At 32.2% G+C, this 11,042-nt stretch overlaps 1 protein-coding gene across 1 annotated transcript; it reads left to right on the top strand.

Moving 5' to 3' along the window:
- Positions 1 to 6,912: 6,912 nt before the first annotated feature.
- Positions 6,913 to 9,203, top strand: LOC121240020 (cytochrome P450 714C2-like). The gene is made up of 5 exons (XM_041137453.1): positions 6,913 to 7,266; positions 7,397 to 7,623; positions 7,716 to 7,963; positions 8,060 to 8,414; positions 8,506 to 9,203. Exons 1-5 carry the CDS (start codon positions 6,975 to 6,977, stop codon positions 8,929 to 8,931), a joined length of 1,548 nt encoding a protein of 515 aa, XP_040993387.1. The 5' UTR covers positions 6,913 to 6,974; the 3' UTR covers positions 8,932 to 9,203.
- Positions 9,204 to 11,042: the final 1,839 nt, after the last annotated feature.

Genomic DNA, 11,042 nt, shown 5'->3' with positions numbered 1-11,042 from the left:
TTACTCCAATATTACGATAGATTAAAAATTTTCCTAAAACATTAAATCATTGGAAAAAGTTTAATCTAATAATTTAATTTGTATTTAAACACCTACTTAATCAATATCAGTTACTATATATTTAGTTAACTTTTTATTGCAAAATCTATATATACTAGTCCTAAACTCCTTATCACAAATTTTTTTTTTTTTATATATATATAGCATTTGTGACGAAACAATTATGAAACATTTTAGGGTACAAAAACTCATATTTAGGACAATTATAGTGATTGTATGATCGATCTACACTCCGGGTACTTATAGCTATTGTAATTATATATAAGATGTAATATAATAATAGCCAGCATTTAGAATCAGCCACGAAGAAATGAAAACAATTAGTATATCATATCATCATGAAAATTAATTTTCGATCATATTGCGAATTTTGTTTCATAAATTCTAAGTTAGCATCTCCATAATGTTAGCGAGGAAATCGAATGTGCATGACTTGTTTAATGTAAAAATTACCATGGCATGGTAGAGTAACTTTCAATGCAAGTGTATGAACATGATGTGTTAACTTAGTGGGATGTACTATGGCATGATAGAGTAACATGTACATGTGGTATGGGCTTAGTGGCATTAGAGCCCTTACATAGTAGAAAAAGTATTGGGAGCAGCCATTGAGAGCCAAGATTAGAGAGAGGGGATGAGAGAGAGAGACTCGACAAGAGAGAGAGTCCGAGATGAGAGAGAAAGAGAGAGCTGCTGATGAGAGAGACTCCGAGATGAGAGAGAGAGAGAGACTGAGATGAGAGAGATCTGATGAGAGAGAGAGAGAGAGAGAGAGGAAGGTCTAGTGCATCTGGTGCATTTTGCACAAAAAAAAAAAAAAAAACTAAAGGACCAGAAGTAACCACGTAGTGTGTGCAATGTGTGCACAGCTACAGTGACTTCTCTGTAACAATACCCTCTACATCAATAGACTTTAGCTTGATATGTTAATATTAATCTTTCCATATGGGAATTGATTTCCTTGTCAACCACGCTAGAATATAAGAAGAAATAATAGTTAATTGGATTATGCCATCCTAGTAGAGATATTCTCTTATTTTGAGCCTTATTTGAATTCCTTACATGTTGAATGGGAGAAGTCATGGGATGATAGAGTAGCTTTTCATTGAGGAAGGACTTCCACTTCATAATAAATCTCTTTCTTTCGTGAAGTCGTGTATTTGAAATCACTATAGAATTCTCGAATTGAATTATTGACCTGAAGAGAATGATGACGAAAATACTATTCTACCATCCATCATCAAAGAAAAATAAGCGTTTATTTTAAGTTTGAATACAGTAATATTTGAGAAATGATGCTTGCAATCGTGAGTGTACAAATACTGTATAATAATTTTAAAAAAAATGAATAAATACAATACCTATATGAAAAGAAATTAATTTTTTAATAATAAATCTTATTTTTTTTCAAAATGACTGTATGATACTTGTGCATTTCATGATTGTATGTAATATTACTTTAATATTTTTTGTCTGTGCGCAAGAATGACGGGTTTCATCCGGTACCACAAACAGAGTTAGATTTCAACATTAGCATACATAACATAATTCATCCCCCATAACTGCTTTTGTCAGTGCCAAAACTGCGAATGAAGTCTCATTCATGTCATTGTGATTTACTTTGGCATGATAGGACAACTTTTGATTGATGATGGGGTTCTCAACCATTATCTTTGCACGACGTCTCAAATGCCATTTTTTTTGTAAAAGAACTTGAATAGTAGTGATGGATTATGAATAGTATTGATGTTTATGAGTTAAAATTGATAAATAGTAGTGAGATAAGTTGAGATGAGTTGAAATGAGTTGAGATGGATTGCGAATACAAAACGGACAATTCAACTCATCTCATCTCATTATTATAAATTTTTCAAATTTTTATATAAAATACAATAAACAATTCAATTTTTTCAAATCTTAAAATAATAATAATATTAAAAAATAATATTATAATAATATTTTATTCAACCCATATAAAATTATATATTCTCATCTCATTTCACTGTATAAACGAGCCCTCAATAGTGATTACAACTTTGAAATGTACGAACACGTTTTATTTTAGATGGGAGTTCACCCGAAATTAAAATTGATTGATCATCTCTCATTAGGAAGTGTTCTTGGTTTTTTTTTTTTTTTTTTTTTTTTTTTTTTTTTTTTTTTTTTAATGAAAAATGGTGCACTTGTGTTGATGAGTTTCTAAAGGCGAAAGGTGTCTGGAGGAGACATTATTGACCCAAAAAGATAACATTTTTTTCTTCAGATAAATCATGACGTGCGTTTAACTTCAGTTGCGGTCTGGATGAGTCTTCTAGATGTTCATCATTTCATCGAAAGTCCATATGTTTCTGGTCTTACTGCAATATATAATCCTTTATTTATTGGAAATCATTTTACACTAAATAAATTGCACTAAAACAAGTTAAATAATTACGAATCTAAAAGTTGTATCAATTTTTTCCATGAAAAAACATGTGAAGCATTCGTTCCATTGACTCCAATTGAGTCTTCGGAATTAAATTATTAAGGAATTTTTTCTGCATCAATCACTGAGTTTGTCCTAATTATAAATTGGTCAATATAGTATTTTTTTAAAATATATATATATGGGGTACTAAATTAATAAAAATCGATTTGTAAATATATAAATTGGCTCCACTTTTTTTAAAAAAGAATACATGAGATTTGTATATTTTAACTGTATATAACATTATTCAATAAATATACCAAAAATCAGTCAACCATTCAAAAAATAAAAAAGACAAAAGCACATGCTGCATATGCTACAAAATACGTAGTTGTAGATCTAAAAGAACAGGAAATTTTTCTCAAGAAATAACTATTGTGGATCTCTCGGTATGAAAAATTATATACATCGTACTACTATCTCATTATTTAAGATATGAAATATTTATTATTATTGAATGATCATTTATTAGATGATAATAGTGATAAATATGTCACATCTTACATAATAAAATGATAATATAGTGTATAAAATTACTCTTCTGCATATTATATATTCCGTTAAATTCTGTTAATTTCCTCTGATGTTGGAAGCGAAGCACGCTGCATGTGAAGAGAATTTGGTCATGCTGGCTGCAACGAATCAAATTATATATGCAAAGGGTTTTCAAATTCAAACATTGGACAAATTTACATGAATTAATTGTCGTGTGTCGCTGCGGTAGGCTGGGTGGTCCGCTGTAGCTGTTGGAATCTCCTGTCTCGGTTGAACAGAAACACAACCAGCAAACTCCCAGAAAACGACGGGTCGTAACTGTATTTCCAGCTGGGGGAGGGGTGTTCGCCAACTTTGACCCTCCAATTAATCTGCGAACTTCTCTCCCTGTTTTATTTAAACCGTTCACCTAATTTATTTTTTTCTCTTTTTATGAGAAAATTATATTAATAAAAATCGAAAGTGTATTGGTGGGAGACCGGAATCCAACGAACTTCTCAGAACTAACGATACAATATAAAAAATAAATTTTTTTATCAGAATGAGAGTATTAATTTATATAAAGTCACGTTACGTTTATAAGTTATTTTATAAAAATATCCATTGTTTAAAATATAATTATATAAATAATTATTAAAAAAAAATACAGCACGTGTCTATCATTTTCTTGAATATTTATACGTGCGCGTGTGTAATGTTGTGGGCAATCAATGATATTAAAATGCATCGATCAAGTCCTTTACTCGCCCCATACGAATTCTAGGAGTAATGAATTTAATTAGGAAATTCGAACCTTGATTAGTGATGTGGGGTTGGGGAGCTCTAACGGTATTATTTACACTTTGACAATTAAGATGGCTGATAGAGGGAGGGATTTTTTTATTTCAAAATTCATATACAACTTTGGAATGCGGAAAAATTGAAAGGGTATGGAGAATTTGAGATTGTTACAATTTATTTTTAGAAGTGATATAGCTAAAAAGAAATTTTTAAAATAAAGTTATAAACTAATATGACTTTTTATAATACGTTAAATTTACTTTACAATAAAAATAATTTTACAATCTAACATATCACATCAAAATATGTTAATTTATAAATTTATTTTTGTTGAATCTCTTTATACTAAAGCTTCTCTCTCTATTTAAGTACTTTTTTACCATTTGAATAAAGATAACAAAAACGTTTTGGAGCGGTCGGACTGCTGCTTGGCTTTAACAACCCTCAACGAGAATTTGCCATTTAAAGCATAATGAAGCTTATCACACCAGATCAATTGGAGAGCCCCTTAATCACACGTGATGGAAGATAAATCCTTTAGCAGCCCTTTATCATTCAACCAAACGAAATAGGATGTAAAAAAATCTAGAAAAACAATGCGATATGATATCTGAAATCTGAATGTGAATCCTCCAGGAAAATCCAGATTTCATACTTCTGATATAAAAATCCAGAAAAATTAAAAAACAATAAAAAAAATGTATAAAAAAGCTTGGTGAATCCTCCAAGGTAGGATCTTGCCATGACTATTTAACTCATAGACGGTGGTTGAAAGTAATAAACGTGTTCATCAATTCTCTTCATTGCAGTAATTTCACTAACTAAAACCTGCCAACAAATGGGTAAAACTGCACAGCCGGTGGCCAATAAAAAATAATAATAATAATTAAAGAGAAAGTTGAGAGAGAGAGAAAGAGGAATATGGTAGGTTACATTCAGAGCGTCGGACCGGTTATAAGATATTCCTTAAAAGATAAATACAGTTGGTAGATCTCACAGCATATTATGTCGGTATATTTTAAAGAGTAATGTTATGTACAATTTTCATTTGAGAATTATAATATAAGTTTAGATAATTTTATTTTTAAAATTTTTTAAAATTATAAAAATATTTCTCTTAAAATGATATTTTTTCTCATTTAATAAAATACTTGCATATACAGTCTTTAAGTAAATATTGTAAATAAAATTTATCTATTTTAAATGATTGGAAAAATTTATAATTTTATAACAAATGAAGAAGAGAGAGAATTCCAACTTTAGATTCAACTATCATCTTGTTTACTAGAGGAGCCAAAATTATAGGTTAGGGACATTCAATGTAACGGCATACAAAGAGAGTTTGCAAAGACTTTTTTGAGGATGATATTGGCAGGTATGCTAAAATGTCTGAGCATTAATTCATCTATTTGGGTCAGAAAATCAATTAGCCAACAGAGAACAGCATGGGCAGCATACCCATAAAGTCAAAAGCAACCACAGGACACAGACAATCATTTTGATCAAAAAATCACACATTTTACTTGGGAAACAAATCTTGGAATGTGGACAGATTGGGATTAGGTCTGAACAAAATTATTTGTGTTGCACATGACGATCCCATTTTAGAGCTCAAAATTAATAGAGAAAGTAATGTGAGCGAAACTGAAGAGTGTGTGAATGTCCCAAACCTTGAGTTACCCGTTGTCGTCTCAGCGGACAATATTGATTGAAAGTGATTGAAGGGTTGAAATTTAACCACAAAACCTGCCCACTATTGCTGTCCATTCCTGACATACATATTTATCACAACACCAAAGTCGACAGAAATTTTTTCTTTTAAATGTCTTTGTCGACAAAATCAAAAAGAGAATTATAAAGAAAATAATGATAATATATTTTCTCATTTTATTCTTTTATTTTGATTATTCATATATTTAATTTTTTTTAATTATTAATTAAGAAAGTAACTATTAATATATTGATATTTTTTTATTTTTTAAAAATATTATAAAGATGTTAAAAAAATATAAAAATAAAAATAAATAATTGAATTTTACCTAAGCGGCATACTCAACATTCACTATTGAGCGGCAGTCTAATATTACTCTTACAAGAATAAGAAAAACGTTTTATTTCGTTCTATAAAAATAAATTTAAAAATTGAGATAATTGAAATAATACGTTAGGTTATAAAATTATAAAATAGATTAAAATTTTTTTTTTCACGTAGCTTTTCTCCGAATTAAATGACAAGCAGGTGGTATCCACGTGTTAAACGACCATTAGTTTGTCTAAATTCTACTATTGAAGTCCACAAAAGCAAACAATTAATGCATCCATACCTTGGTTGGTTGGTCCCGTTTCTGCCAAAGTTCCAAGACCTCTTTCCCACCAACGTTTGAACCTTTTCGAGTCAAGGATGAGTAATGCTACGGTTCCCGAATTTTTGTCCCGAAAAAATGTCCCGATCGTTATATTTTATTTTTTATTTTTATGTATTTTTTTAATCATCATAAATATTTTTTAAAAAAATAAAAAAATTCACAATATCATTAAAAAATATTTTCTTAATCATTAAGAAAAAAAAATCATTCGGAACACTTATTCAGAATCCAAATTCGAATCTCAAAATATTTCTGTAGTGAGATTGATCCCTGTTCTAATCATCAAACACTTATTATTTTCTGAATAAACCCTTCCATACTAAAATTATAAAATACATTACAAAAAAGTAGATGAGAGTAATATGGACCTTCAAAAAAGTCCTGATCATAATACATGCATGCATACATACACCAATCTTGCTCATATAAAGAAAAATTAATGTTTCATTTGATTATATATATAAGATGAGATGAAAATTAAATAAAATATTATTATGATATAATTTTTTTAATATTATTTATTTTAAGATTTTATAAAATTAAATTATTTTTTATATTTTATTTTAAAATTTAATAAAATTATAATAATAAGATAAAATAAGATGAGTAATTCGTTAAAACAATCCCCTTACATTGAGTTTTAGTTATGACCAAATTGTCCCACAAAGCTCACTATATATGCATCTCTTCTGAGCTTAAAGGTGAACAAGCCAAGTTTCCAAGTAAACATTTGCACAACTTCCACCGAAGAGAGAGAGAGAGAGTTGCAGGTGGGGTCTAATAGTCTAAAAGAGAGACTCTGAATCATGGAGCTCCAACTGGGTGCAAAGATATTCATGTCCTTTGCACTGCTTGGTTTCATTGGATTGCTGATACGGTTGTATAATGCTCTGGTGGTGAAGCCCAAGAGGCTCCGATCTGCGCTCAGGAACCAAGGCATCACCGGACCGCCGCCAACTTTACTGCTCGGAAACATTAGGGAGATAAAGAAGGCAAGATCCACCACCACAATTAATGCTCCCACCGGTGAAAACCCCGTCACCCACAACTGTGCCACAATTCTTTTTCCCTTCTTCGAGCAATGGAGGAAGCAATATGGTATATTATGCTTAAGTCATCAACATCATCTCTTTCCCTTCTTTCATCTCAGTTTTGAACTCATTTTCTAAGTTTGATGATGATCTGGTAGGCAGCCACTAACTTTCTTTCTTGCATCTGCACTGAACAGGTCATGTGTTTGTGTTTTCTCTCGGCAACACACAAATACTGTTCATAAACGAACCTGATGTCGTGAGAGAGATAACCACATGCACATCCTTGGACTTGGGAAAGCCGTCGTATCAGCACAAAGAGCGTGGTCCTTTGCTTGGTCAGGGAATTCTCACCTCAAATGGCGCTGTTTGGGCTCACCAGAGGAAAATCCTTGCTCCTGAATTATACATGGAGAAGGTTAAGGTATGATTAATTCAAAGAACAGGTTTCTTCTTTTGCTCCTACGTTAATTTTTAACAGTAGAAATAATGGATTGATATGTGGATGTTCTGTAGGGAATGATGAACTTGATCACGGAATCTACAATCAATCTGCTGAACACATGGAAGAGTAGGATTGAGACAGAGGGCGGAACCGCAGACATAAAAATCGACGAGTATATGAGAAGTTTCTCAGGCGATGTGATCTCAAGAGCATGTTTTGGCAGCAACTATTCCAAAGGGGAGGAGATTTTCGTAAAACTACGAGCTCTGCAGGAGGCCATGTCAAAGAAAGTTTTGTCCACTGGAGTCCCTGGCTTGAGGTGCGACCATTTTTCCATGAAATTCGTAACCAATATGTCCTTAATTTCAAGATATAGGGAAACTTGACTGATTTCTGCACACGATTATGTTTGCAGGTACCTTCCCACAAGGAGCAACAGGGAAGCATGGGGATTAGAAAAAGAGGTTCGAAATTTGATACTGCAGGTGGTGAAGGAGAGACAGAAAGCCTCCTATGAGAAAGATTTGCTGCAGATGGTTCTTGAGGGCGCCCAGAACAGTGACCTGAGCCAAGATGCAACCGACCGCTTCATTGTCGATAACTGCAAGAACATATACTTGGCTGGGTTTGAGACCACTGCAGTTTCTGCAACATGGTGCCTTATGCTGTTGGCTTCAAATCAAGAATGGCAAGACCGTGTCCGTGCTGAGGTTCTTGACATCTGTGGAGGCGCTACCCCTGATGCCGATATGATCCGGAAGATGAAACAGGTCCTCCTGCCGACTATAACAACAGAGAAAAGAAGATGAATAAACTTTTAAATTGTTTAATATTCATTAACATGGTCTCTTGTTCCTGCAGCTCACGATGGTGATTCATGAATCATTGCGGCTTTATCCCCCAGTAGCGGTGGTGTCTAGGGAGGCCTTTAAGGACATGAAATTCGGGGACATTAATGTTCCCAAGGGTGTCAACCTCTGGACTATGGTTCTGACCTTGCATACTGATCCAGAAAACTGGGGACAGGATGCCTACAGATTCAACCCAGATAGATTTGCAAACGGAATAACGGGTGCTTGCAAGCTTCCACACTTGTACATGCCATTTGGAGTTGGGCCCCGCGTGTGTCTTGGACAGAACTTGGCCATGGTTGAACTCAAGATACTCATAGCTCTCATTCTGTCCAACTTCTCCCTCTCCCTCTCTCCCAAGTACTGCCATGCACCTGTTCTTAGGTTAGTTATTGAGCCTGAACATGGAGTAGATCTCTTGGTGAGGAAGTTGTAGGCTTTTTCCCTTGATTGGGCTTGCTCTTGCTCGAACGACAGGAATATAGAAAAAAATAAAATGACCCAGTTTTTTTTTTTTTTTTTTTTTCGTAATGGTAAACTTCTCTAGGAAACTAGGATTTCCTGCTGTGATCGCAGGTAAACGATGGAGTGCAGAGTTGTTCACTCTTCTGCATTTAATATCTTTTCCAATTGTTGTTCCTATGTTTGTTTGTACTCCTTGTATATGCCCCTGTCCTGAATAAGATTTGAATACCCTTTGTTCCGTGAGGTTGGGATGAACTATTAAACGACCGGCTCGTTTTTGTTTTTACCGACGAGACGAGTTGAATTGAGATTAAGGATTGATTTTAATACATAAAATTAAATTATCTCACCTTATATAATTATTATAATTTTTTTAAACTCTTATATAAAATATAATAAATAATTTAATTTTTTTAAATTTTAAAATAAAAATAATATTATAATAATGTTCTCTTTAATTTTTAATAAAATATTTCATCTCATCTTAATTATATATAAAATTTGAATAAAATATTATTAGAATATATTTTTTTAATATTATTTTTATTTTAAAATTTAAAAAAATTAAATTGTTTATTTTATTTTATATAAAAATTTAAAATAATTATAATAATTAAATAAAATGAGATGAATTAATAGAAAATGTGAAAACTATTAAAAGTATAAACGTGACCATGACATCACAAAAACAGGGAGTCAGGGACTTTGCATCATCCCGGAAATTTACTTATCTTTTCGGTGAAGCACGCTTTGATTTATATGAAAGTGGAGCATCTATGGGCCACGGCTGTTGAAATTTCTTTTGGTTTTTTTTTTTTAATTTGTTTCGCTTTTTAGGTCTTTTTTTTTTTTTTTTTTTTTTTATTCAAAAAAAGTGGTCAAAGTAGAGAATACGTAAAGAATGACTGAAATTACAGCGAAGGGGGAGTTTGAAAAGGAAGTGTTGGTTGAAGATATGGGTGGACTGTTCTCTCTGGGAAAGCTTCCAATAATGTTAGTGATTGCTGCTCATCTAGCAAGATCATGCGCAATAAAATTGAAACTTTGGTGGACTTAAGTCTCCTATGGCTGCCAGCTGGATGTCTTTGATAGACCGCAATAAGTCCTTCGACAATAGAGGTGTAACTGATCCGATCCGATCTGATTTTAGATAAAATTTAAGACTAAATTAGTATGTACCGGTTTTATATTTTTTAAAACTGATTACGTACCGATTGCTCTCCTAAACAGGTATTTTCGGTTTTATCAGTTTCTGGTCCGATTTTACGGTTTTTTAAAATGTAAGTTTGTCATTAAAAAATAAAAATATGTTAATAAAAAAAAATTGCTTTAAAAAATCTGTTCTAAAAATATGTTCCTATTACAAAATCTGCACTACTAAAATCTGTAATATAAAATCTACATTACTAAAATCTGTAATACATTTAATAGACTATAATGATTTAGTTATAGTGATTAGTATTAGTTATATATTAGTATAAGTATAACTATATTGTATACTAACGGTAATTGAATTTATCTTTTCTCCAATGGTAATTTTTTTTCTCCAGTCTCAAACAGTAACATTTTTTATCGTATATGTAATGGTAACTTTTTCCTCTATAAATATGAATTCTGCCTTCATTCACATTTTCACTATCTCAAATCTCATTTCATCTAAAGAATCGAATTTCAACAGTCTCCCCTGATCTCTCACTCCCTTCATCAAATAGCTCGTACCTTCTTTCGTAAATTGTTAACATACTTATCTTCTGAAGATAAGTTGTATGTTGTTCTTAATGAAGAGGCCGATGGACAATCATCGAGGCATTGTGCCAATCGCTAACGTTGTAAGTTTATTCGGCGTGATCATATTCAAGGGTACAAGCGCTTATTTTGTAATTATTTCGCAAAAAATCCAGTATATTCCTCGAATCTATTTCGAATTAGATTTCGGATGAGTCGTCCCCTCTTTATCCATATTCTAAATGAGGTAGAGTCTTACAAGCCGTACTTCGTCCAGAGAAGAGATAATGCCGGAAGACTCAGTTTATCTTCTATGCAAAAATAATCATATCACTTAGAATGTTGGCGTATGGGATT

The sequence above is a fragment of the Juglans microcarpa x Juglans regia genome, chromosome 7D, assembly GCF_004785595.1.
Source record: "Juglans microcarpa x Juglans regia isolate MS1-56 chromosome 7D, Jm3101_v1.0, whole genome shotgun sequence".
Lineage (NCBI taxonomy): Eukaryota > Viridiplantae > Streptophyta > Magnoliopsida > Fagales > Juglandaceae > Juglans > Juglans microcarpa x Juglans regia.
The sequence above is the reverse complement of the archived record's forward strand: the minus strand, read 5'-3'. Positions and strand labels throughout refer to the sequence as shown.

Excerpts from the sequence above, each read along its gene's own strand:
- LOC121240020 (XM_041137453.1), top strand. The coding sequence starts at position 6,975 with ATGGAGCTCCAACTGGGTGCAAAGATATTCATGTCCTTTGCACTGCTT. Across the intron at positions 7,624-7,715 it reads TATACATGGAGAAGGTTAAG|GGAATGATGAACTTGATCAC; the intron begins GTATGATTAATT and ends GATGTTCTGTAG. Across the intron at positions 7,964-8,059 it reads ACTGGAGTCCCTGGCTTGAG|GTACCTTCCCACAAGGAGCA; the intron begins GTGCGACCATTT and ends TTATGTTTGCAG.